This window comes from Erythrolamprus reginae, chromosome 1 (assembly GCF_031021105.1).
Source record: "Erythrolamprus reginae isolate rEryReg1 chromosome 1, rEryReg1.hap1, whole genome shotgun sequence".
NCBI classification, from domain to species: Eukaryota; Metazoa; Chordata; class Lepidosauria; order Squamata; family Dipsadidae; genus Erythrolamprus; species Erythrolamprus reginae.
This window is the reverse complement of record NC_091950.1, coordinates 423,097,079-423,114,271: the sequence shown is the minus strand read 5'-3', so window position 1 is coordinate 423,114,271 and position 17,193 is coordinate 423,097,079. Positions and strand designations below refer to the sequence as shown.

The 17,193-nt window shown below is 42.8% G+C and overlaps 1 protein-coding gene across 1 annotated transcript in view; it reads left to right on the top strand.

Annotated features, from left to right (window-relative positions):
• Positions 1 to 17,193, top strand: part of ABR (ABR activator of RhoGEF and GTPase) — an 85,423-nt gene that overhangs the window by 32,330 nt on the left and 35,900 nt on the right. Inside the window, exon 3 of the mRNA XM_070735454.1 lies at positions 15,787 to 15,891. Coding sequence (XP_070591555.1) covers positions 15,787 to 15,891 — 105 coding nt within the window. The remainder of the gene's footprint in view (positions 1 to 15,786; positions 15,892 to 17,193) is intronic.

The following is a 17,193-nucleotide window of genomic DNA, read 5'->3' as shown; positions in this document are numbered from 1 at the left end:
AAACAACCAGTTGGATTCATTTTAGTTTTTAATTTATTTATTGGCTGTTTGAGCCTCATTTGGCCTAGATGCTGAGACTCTAGAAGGAGTGCAGAGAAGAGCAACAAAGAAGATTAGGGGACTGGAGGCTAAAATATATGAAGAAGGGTTGCAGGAACTGGACATGGCTAGTTTGATGAAAAGAAGGACCAGGGGAGACACGATAGCAGTCTTCCAATATCTCAGGAGTTGCCACAAAGAAGATTTGGGAGTCAAACTATTCTCCAAAGCACCTGATGGTGGAACAAGAAGCAATGGGTGGAAACTAAACAAGGAGAGAAGCAACTTCAAACAAAGGAGATAGATAGATGAAATAGATAGATAGATAGATGGATAGATAGATAGATAGGTAGGTAGGTAGGTAGGTAGGTAGGTAGGTAGATAGATAGACAGACAGATAATTGTCCCTGTGAACTTCAACTCCCAGAATCCTCAGCCATTCTTATGCTGGCTAGGGAATTCTGGGTTGTGAAGTTCCACCTCTCAGGACGTTGCGGAAATTGGGAAAGTTGCTGAAGGGACCTTCCTCTTTTAAACGGGTTTATTTGTCTGGCCTGAAATATTTGCCAATCAGCAGGTTTCGCCTTCCTGTCTCTCGGCTGATATTCTGAAATTCAGTTCCTTCCAAGGCATCCACTTTTATGCGTCATACTCCATTAATCAAATAAATAAAACAAATAACAATAAATAACAATTTAAACAAATTTGTTATTTGTTTTTTTAATAACAACAACAGAGTTGGAAGGGACCTTGGAGGTCTTCTATCCAACCCCCTGCTTGGGTAGGAGACCCTACACTACTTCAGACAGATGGTTATCCAACATCTGCTTAAAGACTTCCAGGGTTAGAGCATTCGCAACTTCTGGTGGCAAGTAGTTCCACTGGTTAATTGTTCTAACTGTCGGGACCTCTCTCCTTAGTTCTAAGTTGCTTCTCTTCTTGTTTAGTTTCCACCCATTGCCTCTTGTTCTACCCTCAGGTGCTTTGGAGAATAGCTTGACTCCTTCTTTGTGGCAGACCCTGAGATGCTGGAAGACTGCTATCCTGTCTCCCCTGGTCCTTCTTTTCATTAAACCAGCCATGCCCAGTTCCTGCAACCGTTCTTCCTATGTTTTAGCCTCCATTTATCCCGTAATCATCTTGGTTGCTCTTCTCTGCACTCTTTCTAGAGTCTCTGCATCCTTTTTGCATCGTAGTGACTAAAACTAAATGCAAATATTCCAAGTGTGGCCCTACCAAGGCCTTATAAAGTGGTATTAACCCTTCACGTGATCTTGATTCTCTCCCTCTGTTGATGTAGCCTAGAATTGTGTTGGCTTTTTTGGCAGCTGCTGCACACGGCTGGCTCATATTTAAATGGTTGTCCACCAGGACTCCAAAATCCCTCTCACAGTTATTTTATTCTATTCTTTTATTTTATTTTATTTTATTTTATGTTATTTTATTTTATTTATTTATTTATTTATTTATTTATTTATTTATTTATTTATTTATTTAATTGTTTAGGTAGTTAGGTAGTTAGGGACTGCCTTCTGCTGCACGAATCCCAGCGACCAGTTAGGTCCCACAGAGTGGGTCTTCTCCGGGTCTGTCAACTAAACAATGCTGCTTGGCGGGACCCAGGGGAAGAACCTTCTCTGTGGCGGCCCCGGCCCTCTGGAACCAACTCCCCCCAGAGATTAGAATTGCCCCCACTCTCCTTGCCTTTCGTAAGCTACTTAAAACCCACCTCTGCCGCCAGGCATGGGGGAACTGAGATTCCCTTTCCCCCTAGGCTTTTACAATTTTATGCATGGTATGTCTGTATGTATGTTTAGTTTTTTCTATTAATGGGTTTTTAATCATTTTTAGTATTGGATTATTATTGTATGCTGTTTTATGATTGCTGTTAGCCTCCCCGAGTCTTCGGAGAGGGGCGGCATATAAATCCAATAAATAAATAAAATAAAATAAATAAACAATAATACACAATGAAGGTTATAGAGCAGTGTTTCCCAACCTTGGCAACTTGAAGATATTTGGACTTCAACACCCAGAATTCCCCAGCCAGCAGATGCTGGCTGGGGAATTCTGGGAGTTGAAGTCCAAATATCTTCAAGTTGCCAAGGTTGGGAAACACTGTTATAGAGGGAGGATATAGTTACAACTGCTGAACATTTATTTTCAATTTCCCCGGGCCGGCATTTTTCTGCTGATTTTTTTTCTGTAGATTTTGAGCCCCTTTCTCCTCGATCCATGCTTGTGCCTCTCTGTGTACATCAACAGTCGACAGCCAAGCACTGTCCAAATGGGACTGTGACATCACAGGGATTCCCCCTGCGCTCGCAGGGCGCCAGAGCCAAGCCAGGAAGTTAGACTTCCCCAGGCGAGTGGGATTCCCGTATAGAGGAGGAGGAGGGTTGAGGTCTTGAGGAGGGGGGAACCCCGCCAGCTCCCTTCTTGGCTTTTCTCCTTCAAGCCCCCTCCCTCTCCCCCCCCCCCAGTTTTCTGAACCAAGATTCCCAGGTGCTAACCACTGGGCCCTCCTGCCTGCCTGCCCTTTCCTAAGGCTGGTTCTCCTCCTCTTCCTCTACCATCCTCCCTCTCCTCTTTCTCCTCCTCTTTCTCTTCTTCTTCCTTCTCGTCTTCCTCCTCCTTGTCCATCTTCTCATGTTTCCCCTTTTTCCCTTCATCCTCTTCCTCTTCCTCTCTTCCTCTCCTTCCTCCTTCTCCCTCTCCACTTCCACTTCCATCCTCCTCCTCTTCCTCCTCCTTTTCTCCTCTTCCTTCTCTTTTCTTCCTTTGTCCTCTTTCTCCTCCTTCTCCTCTTCCTCTTCTTCCTCCTTCTCACTTCCTTTTTCCCCTCCTCCTCTTCCTCCTCTCTTCTTCAGCTGTTCTTCTCCTCTTCTTCCCCTCCTTCTTTCCCTTCTTTTCTTTATCCTCCCCTCCTTTCTTCCTCTCTTTCCTCCTCCCCATCCTTGATCTCCTTCCTCCTCTCTTCTTCCAATTCCTTTTTCTCCTCTTCCTTCTTCCTCCTTCTCCTTCCTTCCCTCCTTCACCTCTTCCATCCTCCTCTTAGTTTTCTCTTTCCTCCTCCTCTTTTCTTCCCCCACCACCTCCTCCTCCCTTCCACTTCTGTCCTCCTCTTCCTCCTCCTCTTTTCTCCCTCTGTCCCCTTCCCTGTCGTCTTTCTCCTCCTCCTCTTCTTCCTCTTCTTCCTCCTCCCTCCTCCTCACCTCCCCCTGTCTGTCCCCCTCCTTTTAATCCTCTTCCTCCCTTCCTCCTCTTCCTCATTGCCTTTCTCCTTCTCCTCTTCCTCTTCTTTTTTCTCCTTCTCTTCTTCCTCTTCTTCCTCTTCTTCCTCCTCCTCACCTCCCCTTCTGTCTGTCCTCCTCTTCCTCCTCCTCTTTTCTCCCTCTGTCCCCTTCCCTGTCGTCTTTCTCCTCCTCCTCTTCTTCCTCTTCTTCCTCCTCCCTCCTCCTCACCTCCCCCTGTCTGTCCCCCTCCTTTTAATCCTCTTCCTCCCTTCCTCCTCTTCCTCATTGCCTTTCTCCTTCTCTTCCTCTTTCTCCTTCTCTTCTTCCTCCTCCTTTTTCTCCTCTTCCACCCTTCCTCCTCTTCCTCATTGCCTTTCTCCTTCTCCTCTTCCTCTTCTTTTTTCTCCTTCTCTTCTTCCTCTTCTTCCTCCTCCTCACCTTCCCTTCTGTCTGTCCTCCTCTTCCTCCTCCCTTTTCTCCTCTTCCTCCCTTCCTCCTCTTCCTCATTGTCTTTCTCCTTCTCTTCTTCTTTCTACTTCTCTTCTTCCTCCTCATCCTCCCTCCTCCTCGCCTCCCCTTCTGTCTGTCCTCCTCTTCCTCCTCTGTTTTCCCCTCTTCCTCCTTCCTCCTCTTCTTCATTGTCTTTCTCCTTCTCTTCCTCTTTCTCCTTCTCTTCTTCCTCTTCTTCCTCCTCCTCCCTCCTCCTCATCTCCACTTGTCTGTCCTCCTCTTCCTCCTCCTTTTTCTCCTCTTCCTCATTGTCTTTCTCCTTCTCTTCTTCCTCCTCCTCCCTCCTCCTCACCTCCACTTGTCTGTCCTCCTCTTCATCGTCATCGTCTTTCTCCTCCTTCCCCTCTTCCTCTTCCTCCTTTTCTTCTTCTTCCTCCTCCTCCTGCCACCTCTCCCCTCCCCTGGAGCCCAGGCTTCCTGTGTCTGTGCAGAGGGGGGGTCCCGCCTGGAGAGCCTCTCCCCCCCTCCCCCCCGTCCCCTCGGTGGAGGCAGGAGGCCAGCCTGTGCCACTTCCTGTTCGCCTGGCTCAGAGCTGCCAAGTCTTACGGGCGGTCCCAGGCAAGCAGGAAGAACCAGGAACTGGAGGCAAAGCGAGGTGGGGGCAGGGGTCTCCTGGGCCTGCCTCCTCCAGCCCCGCCTGGGACACAGACCACCCCCCACCCCATAACCAGCCCGGCCAGAGGGCCTGCCTGTTGGACTCGCTGGCGGCTGCCAAGCGATGGACCCCTCCCCGGCCCGCTGGCATCGCCCGGCCGGCCGGGAGGGACCCTCCTGCACCCCCTCCTCGGATTAGAAGACCCCCCGTCGCAGCCCGAGCCCCGTTGGGCATGGAGGAGGAAGAGGAGGATGCCTTGGGGTTCTTAGACCGAATCTTGCAAGAGGAAGAGGAGGAGGAAGAGGAGGAGGAAGAAGAAGAAGAGGGCAGAGGCACAGCACAGGTGGGCAATGGGGAAAAGGGTGGGGGTCTTGAGAGTCCAGCCATGGGGAGGGGGCTGACTTCACCTCTTTCAGCCTTAATCGCCCCCCCCCCCCTAGGAGAAGGAGGGAAGGGTCTGCCAAGGGGGGCACTGAATGGCATCAGGTGGGAGGGTTTGAAAGGGGGAGGGTCTGCTTTGGGGGGCAAGGTAGGGGGACTCCAGGAGGAGGTTCCTAGGCTCCCATTCCCCTCCTGCCTCTGCTTTTGCAAGCCTCCACTCTGCACATGGCCAGAGGTCACCTTGGGAACCATAACGCGTGGATCTATTGATAAAAAAATATTGATAAAATTGAATGACTACAAAAACGGTAGAAGGTCTTAAGCATAAAACGTATCAGGAAAGACTTCATGAACTCAATCTGTAGAGTCTGGAGGACAGAAGGAAAAGGGGGGACAGGATCGAAACATTTAAATATGTGAAAGGGTTAAATAAGGTCCAGGAGGGAAGTGTTTTTAATAGGAAAGTGAACCCAAGAACAAGGGGACACAATCTGAGGTTAGTTGGGGGAAAGATCAGAAGCAACGTGAGAAAATATTATTTGACTGAAAGAGTAGTAGATGGTTGGAGCAAACTTCCAGCAGACGTGGTAGAGAAATCCACAGTAACTGAATGTAAACATGCCTGGGATAAACATAGATCCATCCTGAGATAAAATACAGGAAATCGTATAAGGGCAGACTAGATGGACCAGGAGGTCTTTTTCTGTCGTCAGTCTTCTATGTCTCTATGTTTCTATGATCGGGGCATGTGGGAATCTGTTGCTTTCCTCCCATTTCCAAAGAAAGTTGTGTTCCCTGTTTTTTGTCATTGGTTTAAACCGCAGTTGCTCCAAAACCAGGTTTAATTCATTTGGGATTATTGGTCTGGGGCAGAACAGTGTCTTACAAAAAGAATGGGGGTTGGGGGTTGGGGAGGGGGCAGGGTTGGTGTTTGGTGTCTTTAATGTTTGCGTGAGTGTGTGTTTGTGCGCCCGTGGGAGAAAAGCAGATCCACGTTGTGTTTTTGTTTTTCCACTGGAAATCTTTTATTTCCACTTCCCTGTTTTAGGAATTCAAGAAAGTTGCATTTAGGGGAATTGAACCGCTGATAAATACCCTTTCTGTTTGCAACGAGCAAAAGTTAAAAAAAATCCCCCCCTTGTGTAACTTCCTTTTCCCTCTCTCCAAATCTCGCCCCCCACCCCCCTAAAAAAGAAATACAGAGGAAAGGGAGTTTTTTTGCATTAGCATCCTGCTGGGATAAGGAAAGGGTGCCTCTGAGCATGGATGGACGGCTTTCTTTCCTTGCCAAGAGCGTGGAGGGACAAAGGGCCCTCCAAAGGCATCTAGTCCAACCTTGGATAAATCCCCCCCCCTTCAGCCTTTTGGAATGACACCCCCCCCCCCTCAGTGGATAAGAAGCAAGTTTGAGTAGTCCTTGACTTATGACAATCGAAGGTTGTGAAGGTCATTAAATGGGTCGGCAGGCTGCCGTGCCTGATTTTATTTTATTTATGAAATTTATCGACCACCTTGTCTTACCTCGAGGTAAGTTTGATTTTATAACCTTTTTACGGCGAAAACCATGGTCGTTAAGCGAATCCACCGGGGGTGAGGGCAATTTGGCCGGAAACTGGAAGTACAGATACATAGTTCTCAATTTGTGACCACAGTTCAACCCCAAAGGAAGGTCGTTATGTGCCTTCATCATAGCAAGATATGTATATGTGTGTTTGTGTGTGTGTGTGTGTGTGTGTGTGTGTGTGTGTGTGTATGTATGTAGGTAGGTAGGTAGGTAGGTAGGTTGGTAGATGGATGGATAGATAGATAGATAGATAGATAGATATTGATATCAATATAGAGATATACAGATAGAGATATGTATGTATGTATATATGTATATGTGTATGTGTATATGTGTGTATGTATGTGTATGTGTATGTATTAGATAGATAGATAGATAGATAGATAGATAAACGATATATAGATATAGAAAATATAGATAGAGATATGTATATATGTATATGTGTATTTGTATATGTGTCTATCTATTTATCTAAGTACAGTATGTATGTATGTATGTATGTATGTATGTATGTATGTATGTATGTATGTATGTATACCATTTGTGGCCAGCTTTTAAGTGCCTAATATACCTTAGCTAATTTATACGACAAATATGTCAACCTTATTTATTCCTTTCCCTAATAGAACCAAACTGAATATAGACCTCACAGTTTATGGATTATAATTTTAGTAGTATTGACTATGCATAATTGATAGACTGGATTTTATCATGGATTTTATCTGTTATTTGTCACTAAGTGTTTTTATTTGCTTTGTAATAATAAATTTGAAGGTAGGTCATTAAGTGAGAAATTTGTTTTAAGTGAGCTTGCTCCTTTTTATGATTTTTTTTTCTCTTGCCGCGGGTGTTAAGTGAGTCCCTGCAGGTCTTAAAATTAGTAACACGGTCGTTAAGTGAGTGGGGCTTCCCAAATGGACTTTGCTTGTCGGAAGGTCCCAAAAAGGAGATTGTGTGACTTTGGAACAGCTGCGACGGTCGTAAACGCAAGTCAGTTGTCCCATCATCTGAGTGTAAATTCACGTGCTGCAAGGGTCGTAAGTGTGAAACATGGTCGTAACTCCCCACTTTTTTTCAGCTCTGAATGGTCACTCAGTGAACTGTTGTAAGTTGAGGGCTACCTGTCGATGTCAGGTTTCAGCAAAAAATAATCATAATAAATTGCATCACGGCAGTTGTTAAGCAAATATGGTCATTAAGCGAAGCAATGTTTTACTATGGGGCATTTTTGCTGAATGTAGGAAGTCAATTCTGCAAAAAAAAAAGTCGGGGAGCGAGAAAGGGGGGGAGGGAGGGAAAGAAAAGGAAAAAGATGGGAAGGGAGAGAAGGAGGGAAGAACAAAAAAAAGAGGAGGAGTTGCCAAGTTTGAGGATCGCTCGCTTAGATCCTGCGAAATGGAAGTGGAGGATAAAATGTCACCCGTTTTGCACCCCATAGTAATGTCTAGCCTGGGGGGCTGATGGGTGGAGGGGTGTCTCTGTGCCAACCTGTTCCTGGGAGTGTGCAGTTGGCGGGGGAAATTTGGGTTCCAGGTGCCCGAGGCGTGCGTGGGAAGGCGAAAAACAGCAACCCAAGCCGTAAGCAGATTCCACATTCTTGCATCCGGTTCCTCCTGGACGGGTGCAAAAAATTAAAGGATTTTTACATTTTTAAAAAACTTTTTTTAAATTTAAAGACAATTTGGGGTTTCTGCTTCAAATGATTTGCAATTTGCAATTTGTTGTTAGCCGCCCCGAGTCTACGGAGAGGGGCGGCATACAAATCCAATCAATCAATCAATCAATCAAAAATTAAATTAAATTAAATTGAATTGATTTGAATTAAAATTAAATTGTAACCTTAAGTTAACTAAGAGGATTAGGGGACTGGAGGCTAAAACATATGAAGAACGGTTGCAGGAACTGAGCCTGGCTAGTTTAATGAAAAGAAGGACCAGGGGACACGTGATAGCAGCCTTCCAGTATCTCAGGGGTGGCCACAAAGAAGAGGGAGTCAATCTATTCTCCAAAGCACCTGAGGGTAGAACAAGAAACAATGGGTGGAAACTAAAAAAGGAGAGAAGCAACTTAGAACTAAGGATAAATTTCCTGACCGTTAGAACAATTGGTCAGTGGAACTGCCTGCCTCCAGAAGTTGTGAATGCTCCAACACTGCATGTTTTTAAAGAGAAACTGGACAGTCACTTGATTGAAATGGTCTAAGGCAGGAGTAGGCAAAGTTGGCTCTTCTATAACGTGGACTTCAACTCCCAGAATTCCTAAGCTAGCATAATTGGCTCAGGAATTCTGGGAGTTGAAGTCCACACGTCATAAAAGAGCCAAGTTTGCCTACCTCTGGTCTAAGGCAGTGAGGGCAAACCTTTTTTTTGCCCTCAGAGGTCTAAGGATTCCTGCTTCTGCAGTGGGTTGGACTAGAAGACCTCTGAGGAGCCTTCCAGCTCTAATGATTGTGTTAAAACTAAATGTATTTTTAAATGAACCGTATTTTATATCCTATTGTAAATCCGTCCAGAGTCCTTTGGGAAGTGTTTTTAATAGGAAAGTGAACCCAAGAACAAGGAGACACAATCTGAAGTTTGTTGGGGGAAAGATCAAAAGCAACATGAGAAAATATTATTTCACTGAAAGAGTAGTAGACCCTTGGAACAAACTTCCAGCAGACGTGGTAGATAAAGCCACAGTCACTGAATTGAAACATGCCTGGGATAAACATAGATTCACCCTAAGATAAAATACAGGAAATAGTATAAGGGCAGACTAGATGGACCAGGAGGTCTTTTTCTGCCGTCAGTCTTCTATGTTTCTATGTAATTGGGTGGCATTGAAATACAATATTTATTTATTATTTATTTATTACTGAGACTTGTATGCCGCCCAACCTCACGGACTCTGGGCAGCTTTTTAAACTAATAAACCAATCAAGGTAGACAAATCAGAACTAAAGAAAAATTTGCCAAAAATGAGAATTAACCAGTGGAATCATTTGCCACCAGAAGTCGTGAGTGCTGCATCATGGGAGTTTTTAAAGAAGAGACTGGATAGTTAGTTGTTTGTCTGAAATGGTATAGGCATAGGCAAATATAGGCAAATTTGGCTCTTCTGTGACATGCTGACTTCAACTCCCAGAATTCCTGAGCTAGCATGATAAGGTCAGGAATTCTGGGTGTTGAAGTCCACAAGTCATAGAAGAGCCAACTTGGCCTACCCCTGGTATAGGCCAGTAATGGCGAACCTTTTTTTGCTCGGGTGCAAAAAGGACGCTCCTGCGCGCCCACACTCATAATGCAATGCCCTCCCCTTGTGCATAAGCACACAACTCCCCCCTCCACACACACGCATGTGCGAAGGCCTCATTGAAGCCTCCAGACCACCGGTAGGCCTGTTTTTCATCCTTCCAGGCAGAGACTGTGAATGGTGAAAAATGGGCCTAACGGGCCTACCGGAAGTTCATTTACAAACTTCTGGTAGGCACCTTGGGTCCGTTTTGCGCCATCCACAGGCTCCGGAGTCTTTCCTGAAGCCTGGGGAGGGCGAACGGCCTCCTCACTGCCCTCCAGAAGATGAAAAATCACCTGGCCAACACGCACATACACACTGGAGCCGACATAGGGCAACGCCTCAGATATGGTTCCTCATGCCACAGGTCACCACCATCTCCGGGACCGCTTTCTGCCGCACGAATCCCAGCGACCGATTAGGTCCCACAGAGTGGGCCTTCTCCGGGTCCCGTCAACTAAACAATGCCGTTTGGCGGGACCCAAGGGAAGAGCCTTCTCTGTGGCGGCCCCGACCCTCTGGAACCAGCTCCCCCCGGAGATTAGAACTGCCCCCACACTCCTCGTCTTTCGTAAACTCCTTAAAAGCCACCTTTGCCGTCAGGCATGGGGGAACTGAAACATCTCCCCCGGGCCTATACAGTTATGTATGGTATGCTTGTATGTATGTTTGCTTTTAATAATGGGGCTTTTAGTGGTTTTTTTTTAAATTATTAGATTTGTTATATATTATTTATTATTGCTGTGAGCCACCCCGAGTCTACAGAGAAGGGCATCATACAAATCTAATTAATTAATTAATAAATAAATAAATAAATAAATAAATAAATAAATAAATAAATAAATAAATCAATCACGGGTATAGGCTGCCTCCTGCTTGAGCAGGGGTTAGACTAGACGACCCTTCTTAATCTGTTATTCTTTTTTTTTTTTTTTAAATAAAGTTTATTAATTAACAAAGGGTAAATGGGGGGGAGGGGGAGGGGGGTACATAGATTCAAAATGGGTAAGGGTATTTATTACATGATAATATATTTCATAATATATGTAACAAAATATAACAAAAATTCAATATTCACATTTGTATCTTATTACTATGAATAATTCATTTATCTATCTTATGTTAATTAAAACCTATAAGGATAATAAATGTTAGTAAGAATAGCGAAAGACGTATTTATAGAAAGGTAAGTAGAAAAATAAGATTAGAATTATATAAAATATTTAGCAAAAGAAAAGTATAAGGAGTGAGAAAAGAAAAAAGAAAAGTTAAATAAATGGGGGAGGGTAAAAGGGGGAATCTGCGTAAATAGCAGACGTTATCAGGAGATACGACAAGGTATATTAATACAGTATATTATTGGGTGTATCAGTAATATATCAGTAATGAAAAAAAAAGGTGGTGAATAAAGAAAATAAAATATATTTATATCTATGTAGTAACTATTGAAAAAGAGAAAAGGTATAGCTTGATTGATCTGAGATAAAATGAATGATTAAATTGTGAAATTGTAGTGAAAATCGTTGTTTAATTGAGTTTAAAAAACAGGTTAAAAGACTAATGTTGTCGGAATCAGTTTCTACTCGAAATTTTGTTTTTTATTTATTTATTTTATTATTTAGTTAGTTAGTTAGTTATTTTAAGTGTCGGTATTGAAATTGTTTTAATAATCGATGGGATTTTGAGTTCAAAACGTTGAAAGATAAGAGAAATTTATTGGTTTATAAAATGAAAGTTAGGTATTTTTTAGCAGTGATCCATTTGTACCAATTGTCCCATATATTATAGTAATCTGTTATTCTATTATGGATGGAAACCAATCAAAGAGAGAAGCTACTTAGAAACATGGAGAATCTTCCTAATTGGTGGACAATTAGCCAGTGGAACCACTTGCCACAAGAAATTGTGGGAATTCCATCACTGGAGGTTTTAAAGAAGAGATTGGACAGCTGTAGCATTTTTCTGAAATGGTATAAACCTTGAGTAGGGGGTTGGACTAGATTAGAAGACCTCCAAGGTCCCTTCCAACTCTTGTTATTCTGTAATTCTGTTTAGAACGCTGAACAGGAAAATGTTGTTTAACACTCTGAAAATGTCCCATTGCATTGCAGTAAACTTAACTTTTTGTAAGACGATGCAGGACCTTAGAACTACCCCCTGCGAGGTAGGCCAGGCTAAAAGGTGGTGGCTTTAGAACAGCAGTACATGTAGTCCTTAATGAAAAAATGGTTCATTTAGTGACCTTTCCAAGTTACAACGGCACTGAAAATGGACTTATGGTCATTTTTCACACTTAACGACCGTTGCAGCATCCCCCATGGTTGTATGATCAAAATCTGAATGCTTGGCAATTGACTCCTATTTATGAGACACTCAACAGTCTGGTTAACGCATTTATCAACCTTAACGATTCAGTTAACGACAAGCGGGGAAAGGAAAGTGACAAAAACTCACTGAATGAGTTTCGCACTCAGCGGCATAAATTTGGGGGCTCCATTGTGGTCGTAATGGGGTTTTTTTGGCAAAGAATTTTTTTATTTCTTCACTCCAATCCCATATGCAAAATAACATACCATCAATCTTGAATTACATTACAATAAATCATTTTTTAAAGTTCGGCATTCATAATCCATCCAATGCTGCCTCCTTTACATTTGACATCTGGACAAAAATAGTTACTCAAATTTCTTATATGAATTTAAAAAGCAACATGAGAAAATATTATTTTACTGAAAGAGTAGTAGATCCTTGGAACAAACTTCCAGCAGACATGGTAGATAAATCCACAGTCACTGAATTTAAACCTGCCTGGGATAAACATAGATCCATCCTAAGATGTAGAGAATAGTATAAGGGCAGACTAGATGGACCATGAGGTCTCTTTCTGCCGTCAGACTTCTATGTTTCTATTAGCTAATGCACTTTTTAGGCTGTTTCTATTCTAATCAAATCTAATATATTTAGGCTGTAGTGCTTCAATCTTCTCCATATATCCTTAATATCAATTTCATGTATATTTCTTAGCCCTGTTTTTATAATACAGTAATCCCTCGCTACTTCGCGGTTCATCTTTTGCAGGTTTGCTACTTTACAGGTTTTCAAAGGAGACTTAAATCCATTAAATCCATTGAAAATTTTAAATCCATTTAAAATTCATAAAATTCTTCTACAGTATTATTGTATTAAAGAAACTGGTAGGATATCCCATGTAGTTCCAGCTGAGAAACATTATAGAACGACTGTTTAAGGCAAAAGGTGGGTTTTAAAAGTCCAAATACTCATTAAATACATTAAAAAAAAATCTTTCCTCTACTGCACGGAAATTCGTTTTTCATGGGTGGTCTTGGAACGCATCCCCCGCGAAAAACGAGGGATCACTGTAGTTGCCCTTTAATAAGAAAAGAAACAAAATAAAAAGCAAAAATTCCCAATCACATCCACTAACTCTTAAATTTTATCTCACAATTAAGATTATATCAATTTGAGAGGGAAAAATCCAAATACAGTGGTAGCTCTACTTAGGAACTTAATTTGTTCCGTGACCAGGTTCTTAAGTAGAAAAGTTTGTAAGAAGAAGCAATTTTTCCCATAGGAATCAATGTAAAATAATGTGTGCGATTGGGGAAACCACAGGGAGGGTGGAGGCCCTGTTTCCTCCCAGGAGATTCCTAGAGAGGCCCCACGGAGGTTTCTCTCTGCCTTTTCCGGCCCTGTTTCCTCCCAGGAGATTCCTAGAGAGGCCCCACGGAGGCTTCTCTCTGCCTTTTCCGGCCCTGTTTCCTCCCAGGAGATTCCTAGAGAGGCCCCCCGGAAGCTTCTCCCCGCCTTTTCCGGCCCTGTTTCCTCCCAGGAGATTCCTACAGAGGCCCCACGGAGGCTTCTCTCTGCCTTTTCCGGCCCTGTTTCCTCCCAGGAGATTCCTAGAGAGGCCCCACGGAGGCTTCTCTCTGCCTTTTCCGGCCCTGTTTCCTCCCAGGAGATTCCTAGAGAGGCCCCACGGAGGCTTCTCTCTGCCTTTTCCGGCCCTGTTTCCTCCCAGGAGATTCCTAGAGAGGCCCCACGGAGGCTTCTCTCTGCCTTTTCCGGCCCTGTTTCCTCCCAGGAGATTCCTAGAGAGGCCCCACGGAGGCTTCTCTCTGCCTTTTCCGGCCCTGTTTCCTCCCAGGAGATTCCTAGAGAGGCCCCACGGAGGCTTCTCCCTGCCTTTTCCGGCCCTGTTTCCTCCCAGGAGATTCCTAGAGAGGCCCCACGGAGGCTTCTCTCTGCCTTTTCCGGCCCTGTTTCCTCCCAGGAGATTCCTAGAGAGGCCCCACGGAGGCTTCTCCCTGCCTTTTCCGGCCCTGTTTCCTCCCAGGAGATTCCTAGAGAGGCCCCACGGAGGCTTCTCCCTGCCTTTTCCGGCCCTGTTTCCTCCCAGGAGATTCCTAGAGAGGCCCCACGGAGGCTTCTCCCTGCCTTTTCCGGCCCTGTTTCCTCCCAGGAGATTCCTAGAGAGGCCCCACGGAGGCTTCTCTCTGCCTTTTCCGGCCCTGTTTCCTCCCAGGAGATTCCTAGAGAGGCCCCACGGAGGCTTCTCTCTGCCTTTTCCGGCCCTGTTTCCTCCCAGGAGATTCCTAGAGAGGCCCCACGGAGGCTTCTCCCTGCCTTTTCTGGTTCAAGTTTCAGAGGCTCAGGTTTGTAAGTGGAAAATGGTTCTTGAGAAGAGGCAAAAAAATCTTGAACACCCGGTTCTTATCTAGAAACGTTCATAAGTAGAGGCGTTTGTAGGTAGAGGTTCCACTGTAGTTTGTCATATGTGTTGCAATAAACCCTATTAACAAACCCAATTAATAATAGTTCCTTTTGGTAGGTGAATTAAAAGATAAGAAGGAAGAAAAAAGAAAGAAAAAGGTCATAAGTTTGAGGACTGCCTCTAGACCCGGGTTCTTTGAGGGGGTCAGATTGTGTTTCCTTTGTAACGTCCACGTAAGTGTGTGAGTTTCAGGAAGGAAAAAAGGGACATTGTCAACCCGGAAAGTCTTGGGTTCAAATTTCACCTCCACTGCAAACTCAACAGGTGGTTTTTTCAATTGGGCAAGCGAAGGGAGACAAATGCAATTGTGTTTTTGTGACGCTGGGTGTCAAATACTGGTAGGTTGATTCACAACATTGTGGGTCACACCTTTTGAAAATAAAAGATATAATTTATCAGCCTGGCCTTTGTGCATAATTTGTAGGTAGTTGTGAAGCCCGGCTCAAATTTACTTCCTTGCCAAATTCACATTCCGCTTCGTTTCATGGGAGAGGCCACTGACAGTCCTTAATTTAGGACAGTTTGGTTAATGGCGGTTCAGGGTTATGACGGTGCTGAAACTTATGACTCATGACCGTGATTTGTTACACTTACAGCTTAGTCCTCGCTTTAGGACTAACTATTCTGGGTCTAGAAAGCTTAGAACTACGGCGCCTAAAACATGATTTAAGTATCGCCCACAAGATCATATGCTGCAATGTCCTCCCGGTCAATGACTACTTCAGCTTCAACCGCAACAACACAAGAGCATGCAACAGATTCAAACTTAATATTAACCACTCCAAACTTGACTGTAAAAAACATGACTTTAATAATCGAGTTGTCGAAGCGTGGAACTCATTACCGGACTCAATAGTGTCAACCCCAAACCCCCAACATTTCTTCCTTAGACTCTCCACGATTGACCTCTCCAAATTCCTAAGAGGCCAGTAAGGGGCGTACATAAGTGCACTAGTGTGCCTTTCGTCCCCTGTCCAATTGTCTCTCCTTTATCTCATATATCATATATATTTTCTTCCTCTCATATATTTTCTCTTCTATTTTACATGCTATCTTTATATATATATTACTCAGTGTCTATTCTCTTCCATATGTATTGTGTATTGGACAAAGAACAAATAAATAAATAAATAAATAAAATAAAATAAAATAAAATAAAATAAAATAAATAAAAATAAGTAAGTAAGTAAGTAAGTAAGTAAGTAAGTAAGTAAGTAAGTAAGTAAGTAAGTAAGTAAGTAAGTAAGACCGTAATGGAGCCCGGCCCATTACAGTGCTTAAGTTATAGTCTGGAGGCCGGAAGGGAAGGAGGGGACATGATCGAAACAAGTCAAGGATCTCCCTGAGGGGTCTGGGAACCCTTTTAACTTCGCCCCAATTGTCCGTTTTGCAGGATGAACCTGATGCCGGGAAAGGCGTGGAGATGCGGAAGTTGGTGCTGAAGGACTTCCTGGCCAGCGAGGAGATGTACATCAACCAGCTGGAGGCGCTGTTGTTGGTGAGTGAATGAGGATTGAGGGGCAGAGAAACTGACTGGGTCTTGTTCTGTTCTGTTTTGTGTTTCTTTTGTTTTGTTTTGGGGTTTTGTGTTGTTTAAGGGTTGGGTTGTTTTGTTTTGTATTGTTTTATTATTTTGTTTTATTTTCATTATTTTATTTTACTTTACTGTATTACTTTATTTTACTTTTATTATAATAATTTCATTTTATCTACTTTATTATTTTACTTCATTCCAGTTTAGTTTATTATTTTATTTTATTATTTCAGTTTACTTTATCTTATTTTATTATTTCACTTTGGTTTATTATTTTACTTTATTCTATTTTAGTTTACTTTCTTGCTTTATTATTTTGCTTTATATCATTTTACTTTATTCTGTTTTAGTTTACTTTATTATTTTATTATTTTATCTTACTTTATCTTACTTTATTATTTTACTTTAGTTGATTATTTCACTTTATTCTATTTTAGTTTAGTTTATTTCTTGCTTTATTATTTTGCTTTATATCATTTTTACTTTTACTTTATTTATTATTTCATTTTATTGTTTTACTTCACTATTTTATTTCACTTTACTGATTATTTTATTTACTTCGTTTCCCTTCATTTTATTTTATCATTTTATTGTAACTTAGCTTTAATTTATTTTACTTACTTTTTAAAAAAAAACTTTTTAATTATTCAACTGCTATGGAAGTTGGAGAATTGCAAGAATATTGTTTTACTTTTGGTGGGAGGGGAAGAAGACAAGGCAAGAGGAAGCAGACGGACGAGTGGGCCGCAGCTCTAAAGGGCAAGAAACGTCGGTCATTTTGGCAGGCGTGGGAACCGCCGCAGTTTCGCCACTCCTGACTGGCCTGTTCGACTCTGAAGGGCCACATGCAAGTCATGCGAAGCGCTCAGAGTTTCTTCCTTAAATTGGGTCCTTGCTGAAGAGGGGCCCTTATTTTTATCTTATTTATTTATTGTATTAGATTTATAAGACACCAAGACAACTAGACACAAGGACAGGTTTTTTTCCTGAACGCCATCACTCTGCTAAACAAATAATTCCCTCAACACTGTCAAACTATTTAGTATTATTATTATTATTATTATTATTAATAATAATAATAATTAAATTTGTATGCCGCCCCTCTCCGAGGACTCGGAGCAGCTCACAAAAAATAAAACATCATATACAAATCCAATGTTAAAAACAGTTTTAAAAGACCCCTCTTAAAAATAGTCATACAACCCAAACATACCATACATAAGTCAAGGCACCTAAGGATACAGTATATCAATTCCTCCATGCCTG